This window comes from Astatotilapia calliptera, chromosome 6 (genome assembly GCF_964374335.1).
Source record: "Astatotilapia calliptera chromosome 6, fAstCal68.1, whole genome shotgun sequence".
NCBI lineage: Eukaryota > Metazoa > Chordata > Actinopteri > Cichliformes > Cichlidae > Astatotilapia > Astatotilapia calliptera.
The window spans coordinates 18,149,292-18,164,354 of NC_137427.1; the positions used below are offsets into that span (position 1 = coordinate 18,149,292).

The window sequence follows — 15,063 nt, forward strand, 5'->3', positions numbered from 1 at the left end:
TGGCCAAGAAGAGTCCTGTGAGATTATGTTACAGTCTGACTCCGGTCCTCAGGAGTCATTAGAGAGCGTTGAAAACTGTGGCTAACACGGTGCTCAGCTCAAGAACAGCAAGTCCTCAGGTTATTGGAGTAAACCATGGCCGATCATATATGTATCCAGTTCAGATTAATTCTATCAAAGATTTAGCAGAGAGCCCAGAGGGAGCAGTAAAATTTTCCCTGAAAGGGCTTAATATTTTTAATTGCATAAAAACAGTGGATTGAAACAGTTTAATATTTTTAACACTGCAAGCACAGAACAGCATAAAATACTGTGCTTTCAAATAAACATAATGCCCTTAACCTTTTCATCATAAATGTCCTCTGCCGGTGATGTTTTTAATAAAAGGACAGATCCCCCCCCCCTGCCCTTTGTTAAAATGGTTTGTCCCGTGCTGGCTGTAGATTTCCATACAGTGGACTAGTTTGTGCTAGAGTTGGGGGATGGGTGTTGCCATGCAACAGTCTGTGCAGGGTACTTTCCCTCTGTCTGTGCGCTGCTAGCTAGTGTTGTCACTTTGAATCACCTTGTTGTTGAATTGTGCTATACAAATAAACTTGCCTTGCCTTGATAATCACTACGCTACATTTAAAAATGATAAAAGGATTAAACTTGCATGTATTTATGGCAAGCTGTAAATAAATCTTGCTACTGTGACAGCAGGAAGGGAGGAAAAAATTTAGCGGCTCATGTTATGCAACAAGACACGTTGCTGTGTCAGGAGTGCTCAACAGGCTTTTCATTTGAAAATGGTTTAATTAATAGCTAGTACAGACTTTATAAAGACTTTATATGACTGCAATGTGCTTGATGGACTGGTCCTAACTGAGCCCCTCCTCTCTTTTGTAGTCTGCTGTTGGCCTCTTACCCAGTGCCTGCTTCACAGTCAGTAGGCCCCAATCCTACATAACCTGCTTTTAAATTGTGGGTTTTTAAATTAGTTTTTAAAGTATTTCAACAGTTAGAGTCTCTCTGTTATTTAAGTTGACGTCTTTTTAAGAGATCTCAAGTTCTCCTAATGAGATTTTTTAACTTGAAGATCTAGAAGATCTTTTAATTATGTTTTATTTTAATAGAAAGAAAGATTTTTTACTTCACTCAAAAAGGTAGCATTTCGACAGTCTGTCATCATCCCCTCAAAATGTAAGTTGTAAATCTCAAATAACAATATACTGTAATAACACAGCTGCCCAACTGTGTTGTCTTAGTCCAAAGCGGGCTTTCTTGGCTTGAGTTGCTGATAAACACGTGTGTTTTCTTTGAACTCACTGGTTTATTTGTTCATGCTGACCCGTGGTACACTCACACACTGTTTCTAGTGTTTAATGGTGCACAGTGGACAAACAAACAAAGTAACGAGGGATTTAACATTAACTGAAATCTGTAGGTCAGCCAGAGATGTGACGATGAATAACTTCGCGCTTCGTCACAAACATGCTCGACAGCGTGTGTTGGTGGAAAGGCCAAGATGTTAAGCCAGGTTGTCTTATGTTGTCTTGAAAACTGATGATCAAGATGTCATTAAGTATGACCGTGTCTTCCATCTGTACCAGCGATGTTCTTCCATGTTCTGAAAGAGAAGGTTTTGATGTTGCATGTAACCACAAAGTATGAATGTCAAGTCTTGATTGTTTGCTTGGCTGCTAAAAGACTGAAGAAGGTTAGAGGTTTTCTTGCTGCAACACAAACTCCTCTCCAGTCTCTCAAAGCAAGTGACCTTGCTTCTGCTTTATTTGGAAGTAGTTATGCTTGTAGTCGAGATTGACAGAGTTTGTAATCGGCAGTTTAATGACCGCTTATCGGGGGCTGACACAGTGAGTTTCAAGGAATACTTCTAAAGGAATGAGCAGCTATTTTGTAACTTGGAGTAAAGATTTGTTTAAGTCCAAGGATGGAGTCTGAATATCTCTCCATGGCTCTTTCCTTTGATGCACCCTCTGTAGCTTCAAATAAATGAAGCAGTTGCTGTTCATATTTAGTAAGCTGTTAGTCATAGCCTGGCTTAGAAAACATTGCAAAAATAAAACGCAAGTGTTAAATTAAAAAGTGCATCTGTGCATAGTAAGATCCTTGAACTCGGTTTAATCACATAGTTGTGTTTTTAAGGACACAGAAACAGTGGGTGTCTGCTGTTTCAGTAGTCAGTGGATTCTCTCTTGGGAAACATTCACAACTTGTATGAATCGTCATTTAGTGATTTGAATTCCAATCTATAAACCTTCATGTGTTGGCTTTCCTATGGGTTTCTGTTGTGTGAAGTTTGATTAACGTTGTGCTGTTTCTGCTGATTTAGGATAAATAATTTTTTTAAAAATAGTGTTTACCTTTTTTGGCCTAATTTGGAGTGAAGATTAAATGCCACACCCTGATGCTACTCATACATGTTATGACTGCTTTCTGCACTTTACAGGGGCAAGATGACTAGTTCTCGTAGCTGCAAGCAACTATTAAAAATCTATGCACTGAGCGTTTATACACAGAACTGCGCTTTTTTACAGTCTGTGTACATTTTTAAAGACCATAACAATGATTAATAATAAAACCTGACAAAATCGACTCAATACTTTTTCTGCTTGTTTTATAGCAATAAAAAGGTTGGATTTAAAGATCACTTTAATAATATTATCAGCAAATAACTGAGATTATGTTTGGCTTAATTAGCACTTTCTTTAAATGTTCTACAATTTGTTCACAATGTGACAGCTTGCCGAAGTGTCAGGCTGAATAGAAAACTCTTGCTAAGCAGAGTTGTGCTGCAACCTGATACACCTGAATGAGAATCCTTCTCAGCTAGCTACTGAGAGCTCGGGCTGACATTAAACAACAGATCCAGCGGCCATTTTGAGTTCCTGCACTAAATCCAGGAGCAGTAAATGAGGCCGTGGGACGGGGGAGGGGGATAGTCGGCTCTGCGCAGTGTGCAGTAACACTGGAATGTGAAGCAAACCAATAATTGTTCTTGCAGTTTTCACTGCTCCACATATTTGTGAACGCTTTTTTAGGAGTTTTTTTTTTCTGATTCTTCTTGTTTTTCAGGTCAGATCTTTTTTAGGCAATTGTATTGAAATGCTGCCTTACTTATTTTTAGAACAATAGGAAGGAAAACAGCAAGAAACATGCATGCTCATGTAAAAACAGAGTAGGGAAGGCCTAACATATTGAACGTGTGTACAAACATCTCACTGTGCTGCTCAGCATTAAAGCTGGAGCTATACGCTCAGTCCACATTAGTCTTTGTGTTTTTCCATATACATGTGGCAGCCTGCTAAGCTTCAACATACACAAGGCTAAATGAGAGATTTTTGCAAGTTGAGGCTGTTTTCCCTCGGTTCTCTCTGCACCATGTGAGTACTGCAGTAGCAGTAAAGCTAACCAAGTTTACAGTGTGAAACTGACACGGCTTACTGCTCATTCCTGGTCGGAGTTTAAAGGTTTCTCATGTAGTAACCACTTTTTATGTTGTGTTTTTTGCACTGAAACCAGTATAAAGACATGGCTGTTTGAGGTTCCTACCATCTGAATGTCTGTTTTTGCTTTTTACCACTAGAAGCGACAGTCTGATCTTAGCAGCTGGGGGAAAAATAAGACCAAAAATATAACAAAACTGTCAGTGACTGCATGTTTTTGTTTTTTTCTTCTTACCTGTACATAATTATGTTTTGTTTTTTGGGTTTTTTTTTAAGTTCAACCTTTCTGCAGTAAAACATCTTTTTCTGTCCATCATTCTGGCAAACCACTTTCCTGTTTTGCGTCCTTTTGTGTTAACCTTTTGTGTGTTTGTCACCACTTTGGCGACCTTCACCAGTTTGTCACCACTCTATTGGTGTTCTTCTTAAGCCTCTTGCTTGCAGATAACTGAATAATCGCCCAAAATATAATTGTGATATTACGTTATTGTGTTTACCTTTGAGTAATTTTTGCCTTGTGAGTTACTGAATTTTGAAAAAAAAATAGTTTCGAGTTTTGTCACGTCATAAATACTATTCCTAAAAAATTCCAAATTAAGGCAATTTCATTTGCTTTACCAGCACGAGTAAGCGAAAGCTGGTCACGACCGATAATTTTACACTGCAGAAACAAATGTAAGGAAGAAGCATCAGTCTTATCAAAATCCGGGATTTAGTGTCCTTAGTCTACTTTACTGTATGCTATTTTAAATCTGGATATAAATAAGTATGTTAAAAAATACAGTAATTGACATAATTGCACTTTTAGTTGATGCAATTCATATTGACCTGGAAAAATATATCACTTTGAAGCCAAAGAGACAGTTAGAGCTCAAGTTACTAAGACATTTGCTAACAAATTATTCTCATTTGTCCTTCAGGTTGTCGACAAGTCCTGTATTAAGTCCATTGTCAGGAACCCTTTGGCTTGAAGGTGAGTTCTAAATACTTTTTCTATGCTACTTAATATTATAACACATGAGTGTAAAAGAAGAAAATTACTGCAAGTAAAGTATCTCCTGCACACAGCTCAGGTTCATTTTTACTTCTGACACCCATAAAATGAAGGTAAAATCAACACATGCTTCCACGCATATAAAATAAGTAGACATGAAATGAATCCTTGTAGAATGTGACAACTAGCCTTAACAGTAAATTGTGCACAACAATCACAACTATACGGAAAGTCCTTCATGTTTTGCATAACCCTTTTGCTGCTGCCAGCACAGCCTGAATGGGTCCGTTCTGATTTGCTGACGAGGGAACCAATAGGAGGATGGGGGGATGGGAGGAAGGTTGAGCTGCTGCTGTTGTTAACTCGTGCCACTTCTGTTCTCAGGATTGGGGCTTAGGTAAACATGAAATCCGTAGTTTTTCAGAAAAGTGAGGTAGAGGGGATTTGCAGAAGCAAGTTTAGCTTTTCTGACTACCATGAAAAAAGGTTTCCTGGCTTACTGAGCTGCTTGTTGACTTAAGTCACTGTAGGACAGATGAAGCAATGTGTAATCAGATGGATGAGTGTGATTTGGCTTGGATGCTGAGTTAAATTTGTAGTAAAGGAACGGGCTGCTAAGGAACCATCAGTTTGGTGCAGAGACAGCTGTGACAGAAGAACCTTCCAGAAAGAAAAAGCTAATGCCAAAGAGCTCTGCAGTGTCCTCTAGTGTTTTCTCGGAAACGGTGCACCCAATACTGTGCAATGCGTAAAGATCAGAATCAGGAAAGGTTAATTAGCGGAAGACACTGTGCCATTAACTTTTACAGCTCTGGGTGTTGTCTGTTCTCATTAATCCCTTCTGAATGCATGTTATCTATTATCTCTACTCCACAGGCAAAGATGGAAGTTATTGTGACAGAAGAGAAGAAGAAGATTTTCCGCGCCAGGAAAACCATGAAGATCAGTGATAGACATCAGCTGGAGAACCTGCACAGCACTTTGCTCACTGTGGGTACAAGTTTGTCCAACCCATCTCCACCACCTCTGATGAATGGAACACATAAAGAGGACGGACAAAAAGTGGGCGACAAAGAGCAAAACAACATCCTGGACTTGAACACTCCCCAGACTACACCACCCGTCTCTCCGACCGCTCTGAGCTCTCCCACACCGTCCCTGTCCCTAAATTTGTCTCCTTCCCCTCCCTCTTCAAGTCCAAAAGGACTCGAAGAAATGACTGCTCCGAGATCACCAGTGGATCCTCTAAATTTTGAACTGAAAAAGGTAGAAGAAGATGAGAAGAAAGATGGCACACCATCATCATCAAGTGAACCTGTCACAGCTAGAACAGACTGCAAGGGACAACAGGAAAAAGACACTGAGGTGATCCCAGCTGAGGAAAAGAAGAAGGTAAATGCATGGAAACATGAACAAAACTGTCAGATACCTTTATATTTATTTAAAAAAATTAGTTTATACTGTAGTTCGTATTGAAAGTGGAGAGCCCGAAAAACGTTTAATTGGTTATCATTTTTAATTTTCTCAGGAGGACCACACTGTAGAAGAGGACCCAGCTGTAGATTTGGCAGTGGACCCACTGAAAGGTTTGGATACACCTGTGCCACCTGCAGTATCTGACTTCACAGAACCAATGGAAACAGATAGTGACACTACAAAGGAAATGGACACTGAGGCTTCCACAGCCAAAGTACCAGATGAAAAGCCTTCTTCTCCTAAATGTACCACTTCCGATTCTTCCTCATCTTCTTGCTCTATACCCAATCCAGCTTCTTCTTGTGCGGACCAAAAACAATCAGTGGAAATCAAAGATGACATAAAAGAAGAAGAGACTGACAAAGCGGATGTGAAGAAAGGCTTGACGTGTGAGGAAAAGATGGAGGTGGGCTCTGTAAAAGTGGAGCCCAAAAAGGAAAAAACTAATGTGGGACAAGCCTCAAAGCCATCTCGACCATCGTCCACTCCACCATCTGATACAGGTATGAGATGGTGGATGTTGCAACGCAAAAAGCAATTATATACTACATGACATGTGAATAGGATAATGTAACACTGTACTCAAAACATAAATGATTTGATAAGATTTCAAGTCAGAATGCAGAATCCTTGCATACTTTACCATGGGATAAATCGGCTTCCTCTGATCCTGAAGGGAAAAGTTGGGTGGTTTCTTTTTCGGAAAATTGTCACAGGAAATTTATCATTTGAGGATTTTACTGCAATAAATTTCCTGGATGATATTGCAGTTTGATACGTGGAACTCTTTCGCAGTTCTTGGAGTTGGAGGAAGTTGTGCCTTTTTTCTGTGTGACTGCAGGAGTAGGAAAAGATTGCAGTTAGTACTCTATATTTGGTGTTGTTTTTACTTGAGGGTAGGGACTCATCCAGCACAAGAGGACCCTTTGTAAGTTTACAGGGATTCGTTTAGACTTCAGTTCATATGCTGATTGGTCAAACAAACAGAAGAAGAAAAAAACACCAGGTGTAAACACTGGAAAAATGTTAACCATGTAAACAACGGCTCTTATTGCTAGCTTGTAAAAACGGCGTCACAGAGTAAGGAACCACTGGTAAAGTCCATATGAATATGGACTCAGTTTATATTAGGACATGCCTTTGATTCAATTACTAACTAACCTCTGATCAGCTTTTACATAACTTCAGCGTTCATAATGGCAGTATCAATAGAAACAGAAAATAAAGCCTTCAGAGGTATGCAGTTCTTTTTGAGGGCCCCGGGTCACTGAAAGGGAGACCCAACAAATGTTCTTATTGAAAGTAACTGTTACTGGTTCTGTGTTAAGTTTAAATATTTTGGTGTTTGTCTTTGTTTGCTAAGCAGTGAAAGAGGAGAGGAGCTCAACCTCGGGACTGAAACGCACTTTATCGGAGGGCTCTGAAAAAGATGGGCAAACTGTAAAAATAGAGGGTAAGAGGCCCAAGATGGACCGTGAGGAGTTGGAGGCCCAACTGGAACTTAAAATTACTACAAAAGCTGGCAGTCATCATAAACTCGGGAAGGTTTGTATTCGAGTATTCAGATATGCTTTTACTCTAATAGCTTTTAAACACTGGTTGCATTAAATCCATTCACACATACAGCATAATTGATGCCGACTTCATTTTTTTCACAGTGCTCTGTGGCCTTAATTATAATAATTTTGACTGATATAGCTGAGCTTGGATAAATATAAGTTTCTCTTCACCAATTTTCCTAACATTTCATCCCTTTCACCTCATTCTTCTTCGCAGATTGTGCAGCAGTTAGTGGAGGAGCGATTGAAGGTGTTGGAGCTCACCATTTTCGACAAACATTTCCAAGAGCTGAAGGACAGAGTAGACAAAATTGACTGCGCCACTAAACACCAAGCTGCCATTAACACACTCCAAGTGAGTGCAGGTTAACTTTTTATGTGAAATTAAATTTGTCCCATAAGGAGAACATGTTGGGCATTGGAAGATGCTCTGCTTCCATTTGACAAGTATCTAAAGTCTACTTGGTGTTTCTCTTCAGGCCAAGATTGCCCGACTATCAAAAAAGTTTGGAGAGGCTAATCAGGTATCGGAGAATAAAAGGAAACAGGAGGTAAGATGTTTTTTTTGTAACTTGTTAAAATGTTTCCATTTGGCATGCAGGTGATGAAAAATGTTGAAACTTCTTATTTGTTTTCTACAGGCACTTGCTGCTGTTGCTGCTGCTACTGCTGCCAAAACGGCAGCGGTTACGAATAACCCTCAAGCTCAGCGGTAAGTGTTCAGGACTCATTTTCAGTCTAGATCCCTGTCAGCTATGCTTTGTATGTTAAGTCATGTATTTGAGAGGCAAATCTCCATGGCTTTTTTAAAAGACATTTTAGTCCCTTCAGTGGAAGTTAACACCTTTTGACAGTCCACTTGTCAGTCTGATTTTGAGGTTTCAAAACTGACAGCATCAGTGTATTTAAACATGTAATCTTTGAATCATACAGCAGTTTGTGCATGATGATATTTTGTGTGAATATAATTTTGCTTTTGTATGAACGTGACAATACCGGACTAAAGCAAGTACTTACTACACACGAAACCGTTACACTGTGAATAGTTGACATTGTCCCGGGTTGCTAAGTGTAATCACTAGATTACAAACAAATGGACAGAATATCAATCTTTACGTCCTCTAAATCCATACTTTTTTGGAAACAAGAATCCATGTCCCTTGTTCGGTTTGTCAGGACCATCTTTTTGAAAGTCTTAATTTCGCTCCAAATATTTCTAAAGACTTGTTTGGAATAAACAAACACATGCCCCAGTGTGTGTTTTGCACCTGCAAAGTAACCCCACATGGGTCCAGGTCCTGAGTCTTGTGACGTTCTACAATATGAAGCCTGAGCGTTTCTTCAGGCAGTGCAGAGTGTAGTTAAAACTGCACCTCTCCTCCCAACAGCGTGCTCCGTCGACAGACAATAGAGCCGCAGCCTGAGGTGCCCAGAGAGGGATTGGTGCCCTCTGTTGATAAGACTCCGGCACTGTCTGTCAAGATGGAGGGAGAAGACGAGGAAATGGAGGAGGAAGAGGAAGCAGATATGTCCCGCCATGTTGCCATGGCGAGAAAGCTGGCAGAGTACAATGAAGGGAAATGCAGAGCAGACATTAAACTCCGCACGATTCCCTCGCACTTGGAAAACGTGCTCTACCACAACTGCAAGAGAAGCTCAGGGAACCCAAGACCTGACCGCTACGCCTCGTACATTTTCCGCTACTTAGTGCCATACGATGTCTACTGTGACTGGGTCGCAAAGGTCAACTACGTTGGATTATTGGGCAAAGAGGCCTTGCCCGTAAACTTGAGGAGGGCGATGAGGATGTACATTGAGCGTCGATTTCCTGTGCTGTCTTGTGAGAAGTGGAGAGAAATTCGAGACGTTATCAATGAAATACTGCGAGTAAAGAGAAGGCCGGAGTTTTTTCGAGAGTACGAGGAAAGAACTGGCATGTCATTTTGACGCTTGAACGCCACAGGAACTGAAGCATACTGGGACAATTGTCATTATTCGTGGTAGAACATATATAAACATTTTGTCAAAATATCACCCTCCAGTCACTTAGATCTTTGTAGGTGTTCTTAAAAATTATCATGTTGAAAAGGATATTAATCTCTGCTGACAGACTTTGTGAAGTTGGCACCATGCTTGAAGAGAGCGAACTGCAGTTAAATACCGATGAATGATTTTGTGAAAACTCGGACACACGCTTTAAGTTTGATTCTCGTTCCTACCACAAAGATGACTGTGTTACATGGAATAAATCTAAATGTCAACACCTTACCTCATTCACTCTTCATCCTGTAAAGGACATAAGCAACTTCAAGTGTCAACAACTCTAAGTATCAGCAATCTTTCTAAACAGGCCAGGCTGGACTTCCATGGAGGTAAAGCAGACATCCACAACTGTTTCTTCATCCAGCACAGCAAGTGAGTAACAAAGATCTGTCTTTAATTTTTTTTATGGTAAATGTTGTGTACGTTTTGTTTGTTTGTTCTTTCACAGAATTAATGGCTTCTTGTGGGAGTTTTGAAACTTTAGCTTTTTTCTTCATGTGGGTTTGCATGTTGTTCGTTCTTTGTGTGTACTTGAAGCCTGACCAGTGTTGGATATTTGGGACCTATTCCCAGGTTTTAGGTAGTACAAATTCAGGTATTGGTGTATTGGCTAAACAATAAATGAAAATGGGATCCAGTGCAAGCTGTGACAGATAAAGCTAGGATTTGACACAACAATGCAGTCATTTCAGAACAGTTTAGAGTGATCTTCAAATAATAGACAAAGTATACTATATCCCTAATGCATACTTACACAGTTAAACAAATGGCACATTAGACTTGTCCTTATCTATTTACTTTCTAGCAACAGAAAGTTGCTTTTGTCTGCTTCGTTATTTATGAGCGGTTTCCATAGCAGAGATCCCTGCATGTTTGATTTGGCAGATTTCTTTATGGCAGATCTGATAGTTTACTTCACAAACCTAACTGTTGTGTTATTTTGAAGACATGGCTCAACTTTGCACCATAGTTTGCTCAGTTCTGATGCATACTCTGCTGCATGTGCTGCAAATAGTGGTGAGACTTTTGTAAACAGCAGAGTCAAAGCCTCTTTTTTTATTCTTTATTTTTTGTTTTTTTCTTCAGGAAAGTGTTATAGTTATTATAGTTCTGTATTTTCTAATTAGTTTTTATTTTTCTTTCATTTTAACCTTTTGTTTAAAATTCCGTCTAGTTAGTTTGTTTTAGTATTTATTTGTTTTACACTTAGTTTGGATCTTTATAATTATTTATGTCCGAGACAAGATTTAAGAAAATCAGTACAGCAGTTAGAATCAAAAAACACTGAACTTTCTGAAAATGGATACAATTTTTACCAAACATTATAAGTACTAAACTTTCTCCTACACTCTTTATTTTATTTTGATTAGTTTTCACAATTTTTTTTGGAGAAGTCTTGTTTTTATTTAGTTTTCACAATACACCGAAACCTTCAGAAATAAGAAAACAGTCGACTTCTTAGTAAGTGTTTACAATGTAGCCAATTATATATAGGAAAAAAATATTGCCTAGTTTTAATTTTCAGCAATGTTAATTGAGTTGGTTACAGAAACACCGCGAAAGTGAGCGTATCAAACTTCTGGCTGCTCTTTAATGTTTATTCCTGTTAAGAAGCCATGTTTGTAATTGGAAGTTTATTGACCATGACAGAATTACAGAAAATAGGTCATCTTACCTTTCATGTTTTCCAGGAGCAGTGTGGAAAAGTGTCATTGAATTTGTCTGCATGTTGTATTTTTGCATAGATGTCTCAAAATCTTTTGTCCATGTCATGCTGGGATGGGTTTTTAACTGCCATCACCTTTACTAGCAATTAACAAATGATTGACAGTCTTTTGAGCAAAAGTGTACCCTGTGCAGATATTTTCAAGTCTCTTCTAACAAGTCTCTTTCCCCCCCCCCAGTAGTTCCAGTTCCTACCGCAACCCCTGCCGCAGCTTCAGCCCCTGCTGCAGCTTCAGCTCCAACTCCCACCTCCACTTCAACTGCCATGGTTCAGCAGACCCCTATCCTCCAGCTGATCACTTCCAACTCTAATCCCACCTCCACCTTGGCCACTGGCATTACCACCCAGAGTCAAACGGGCACCCTCCTCTTGAAGACTGCCTCTGGGAGTAGCATGATGGCTACAGGCCAGCCGCTTCTCATCCAGTTGCCTTTATCAGTGAACGGCCAGGCAGGGACACTGGTCAACATCCCCGTCTCGTCTTTGTCTGCAGCCAGCTCACTGAACAAGTCCAAAACCACTGCTTCTACCGCCACGTTTATACTCAAGCCTGCACCTGTCACGACCACAGCCACAGCCTCGGCACCAGCCGTGGCCACTGTCCCAGCCCTCCATGGCTCCAGTGCCCAGATGTCCTCTGGCCAGATCTCTCTTGCTCGTGCTGTGTATCAAGGCGGTGCAAGTGGAATAACTACACCCCATGCTGGGGTATCTGTGACCACGGCCAGGACACCAGCTCAGTCTGTCTCTGTAGTCGGGGCCATGTCTTCAGTCTCTTCACCTACAACATCTGGGCCAGCAGCAACCGGATCCACTGCTCCGGGACCTCCACAGGGGATGTCTTTGACATCAAAGACAGGTGAGGATGACTGAAGAGCACGGAGGTGCTGCTGACATTTCATTTTCCTTAACTTGGTACTAAATTTAGATTGTTTTGTATTTCTCAGACAACCAAGTTACAGTAACCGCTGCATCTAAAGCAGCTGCACCAGCGGCACGACCCAAAGGCTCCGTAATTGACCTCACCGAGGACGATGATGATGTCCAAGGTTAGAGTTGGCGAACTTTTTGTTTTGTTTTTACTTCCCCTAATATATGTTATTAAGGCTAATTATGTTATGTTTTATGGTTTTCAGTGACTGGAGTGAAGAATGCTACTGTTACAACTCCCTCACCGAGCCCACGCACTAACCCAGTCATCAGCATCCACAACAGTAAGAGCACCAAATTACACTAAACAAATTTTATCACTCTGGCAAATTATAAAGTATCTAGTAATTTAGGCAGATGCCTATGCATATGTATCCTGTGCTTTAATTCTAACTTATACATATAATCTGAGTTTCTTGTTTTGTTTGCTTTTGTTTTTGTTTTCAGATACAGGAGCAAGAGCATCCCCTCTAAGCAATCAGAACAGTTCTGGCAATCCTCAGTTGACAGTACATCACCGCCCCCCAGTGGTGGTGAGCTTTTAGAACTGGATTCTAAATATTTCTCACACAGGCACTTCACTACTTTTCTGTTCTGTAACTTCAATGTTTAAGTCTTGGTGAATTGTTATTTTAACATGATTTGCTGATGGTTGGTTTCTAAAGCTATTATTAGATTTTTCTCTGTTGAAAACTACAGCTGTTAGCTGTTTTGGGAGTTATCCAAGCACGAATGATCCTTTTGCCACAACTAAAAGGAAAGAACAAGCTGTGACACCAGATTTCTTTTTTTGCAGGATACTCCATTAAAATCCCGCAGTGTAACCACTACTACTACACCAACTCGAGGCTCCAGCATGGCGCTTCCACCGCTCCCTCCTGCACCCGCACCATCACGCTTACCCCCAGAGGCTGAACGGACCTCACCTCCTCAACAACCTCAGCTAAAGCTGGTGCAGAGTCAGACTGGTATAGTGCTCTCCTGGTGTGTTGGAGAAGTTGATCGGACCTGCGCAGCTGTAGAAAGCTATCACCTTTATGCCTTTCATCAAGATAACTCTAACAGCAATGCATCTCAGCAGCACTGGAAGAAAATTGGGGAGGTGAAGGCCCTTCCACTGCCTATGGCCTGTACGCTGACCCAGTTCCAGTCTGGCTCCACGTATCACTTTGCTGTTCGAGCCAAAGATGTATATGGGCGCTTTGGCTCTTTCTGCGAACCTCAGTGCACAAATGTCATCAGTTCCAGCTCTAGTTGAACCGTTACAGAAAAGACATAGCGTTTTGCCTTTGATAGTTTATGACTTTTCACCTGTTTTGTGTTAGGAACTGAAATATTGTACGCTGGACAAAAACAAACACCTGTAAATGTCTTCCCACATAACAACTGGGCAACAAACTGACTTGGAGAGTTCAAGTGGCAAACGGTTGGTTTTGTCTGACTCATCATATGTAATGTGTTTTTTGTGACTTAAGCTGTTGTGTATATAAGTTGAAAAAGTTTGCCCCTCCTGCCAGATCAGGTATTTGTGTTGTTCGCTCCTGATCTTCAGACCCAGATCTTTTTTTTTTCTTTTTTTTTTCTTCCTCTTTTACTTGACAGGATTTTTTTTTTCCATGTAAACTAAATTGCACAGAAATGTATAAATGTGTGGTAGAAACAGAATGATAACTTTTGTAAGTTTTGTCTGGCAACCAGACTTTCACAAGCATAATAAAGAGGTTTTATTAAAGTCAGCGACAGGTTAAATATTCTGTATTTAATGCCATAGCACTCCTCTGCAGTTAGACTTTAGTCACCTAGGCCTAGAGAGCCTGGATGACTCCTTTGTAGTTCCCATAGGATTGGCAAGTTGTTCATAGAGGTTTGTGGGTGATGCTATGTGAAATCTGTTTCAAAGAGTGCTGCATCCACAACGTTCTTGTGATTGCCCAATTGGTGCAGACAAATCGTCACCGACACAGTGGCGACTGCCAGCAACCACTCACCAGCTGGTTGTGGGATACATACTTTTCCTAAACAACCTGGGGTTGCCAGTGGATCACTGACTGATCCCTAGGCCTATGTGAATGAGGCTTCAGCAATCGATGTCAAAGCATATATATATATATATATGTATATATATAATTTTTTTTTATTTTATTTTATTTTTTTTTAACCTCATTACCAGTGGTTGCCGGATGATTACAGAGTGGACATTAAGCCTGTGTGGCTCGGACCATACAGAAACCACAAAGCAGAAAACCAATGCCTAACAAAGACATGGACTTTGGTAACAGGATACAGAAAATATAGTCATGTGGGGACCAAAATCAAAAAGGTTATGTTATTGTCTCTGAATGTGCACAATAAACCTTGTCAGATGGCAGTCCTGTGACTCAGTGGATGTCTTATACTGGTGTTCTTCAAATGCGAGAACAAGATCAGAACAACTATTTGGATAAATCCTTGTGAAGGCATCAAGAGGATTATTGAAATGCTTTAAACAGCTGTAACCACTCCGTTATTTTGGCACAAGGCTGGCTGGCTGGTTTTAAGATTGGTCCCTGAAGCCATCCACTAGTCCATTTATTTTAAACAGCTGGGCTGGAGCCCTCTCTAAGATGAATTGAGCGACAGATAATTTGGAGATGCTACTTAACCTTAACAAAGCTGTCTCTGGACTGCAAATGGAAACCCAATGAACCACATGGAGAACATGCAGAGTGCACGGCTGACCATAACGTTCAAGCAGAGAACCTTGTTTCTGTGAGGCGACAGTGCGCTAACCACTGCTCAAATGTGCTACCTATCCTTCTCTAGTGGGACTAGCTGCACAGCCCCATTAAAATCAAAGCAGAAATTGATTCTCAGACTGCCTCGTTAAAGAGTTCTTGGGCTTTGACCTGT

At 40.6% G+C, this 15,063-nt stretch overlaps 1 protein-coding gene across 8 annotated transcripts in view; it reads left to right on the plus strand.

The window, feature by feature from the left end:
- atf7ip (activating transcription factor 7 interacting protein) overlaps positions 1-13,906 on the plus strand; it is a 31,539-nt gene extending 17,633 nt beyond the window's left edge. For 2 of the 8 annotated variants that reach the window (XM_080302868.1, XM_026170709.2), the window contains exons 2-14: positions 4,367-4,419; positions 5,317-5,832; positions 5,969-6,419; positions 7,280-7,461; positions 7,693-7,830; positions 7,955-8,026; positions 8,117-8,187; positions 9,826-9,890; positions 11,423-12,103; positions 12,192-12,293; positions 12,381-12,458; positions 12,622-12,707; positions 12,971-13,906. In XM_080302868.1, coding sequence (XP_080158994.1) covers positions 5,323-5,832; positions 5,969-6,419; positions 7,280-7,461; positions 7,693-7,830; positions 7,955-8,026; positions 8,117-8,187; positions 9,826-9,890; positions 11,423-12,103; positions 12,192-12,293; positions 12,381-12,458; positions 12,622-12,707; positions 12,971-13,432 — 2,898 coding nt within the window. In that variant the 5' untranslated portion in view covers positions 4,367-4,419; positions 5,317-5,322 and the 3' untranslated portion in view covers positions 13,433-13,906. Of the gene's footprint in view, positions 1-4,366; positions 4,420-4,737; positions 4,838-5,316; positions 5,833-5,968; positions 6,420-7,279; positions 7,462-7,692; positions 7,831-7,954; positions 8,027-8,116; positions 8,188-9,825; positions 9,891-11,422; positions 12,104-12,191; positions 12,294-12,380; positions 12,459-12,621; positions 12,708-12,970 lie in introns of those variants that run through there. The other 6 variants (XM_026170715.2, XM_026170714.2, XM_026170713.2 and 3 more) reach the window with 6 other exon arrangements.
- The last annotated feature ends 1,157 nt before the right edge of the window (positions 13,907-15,063 follow it).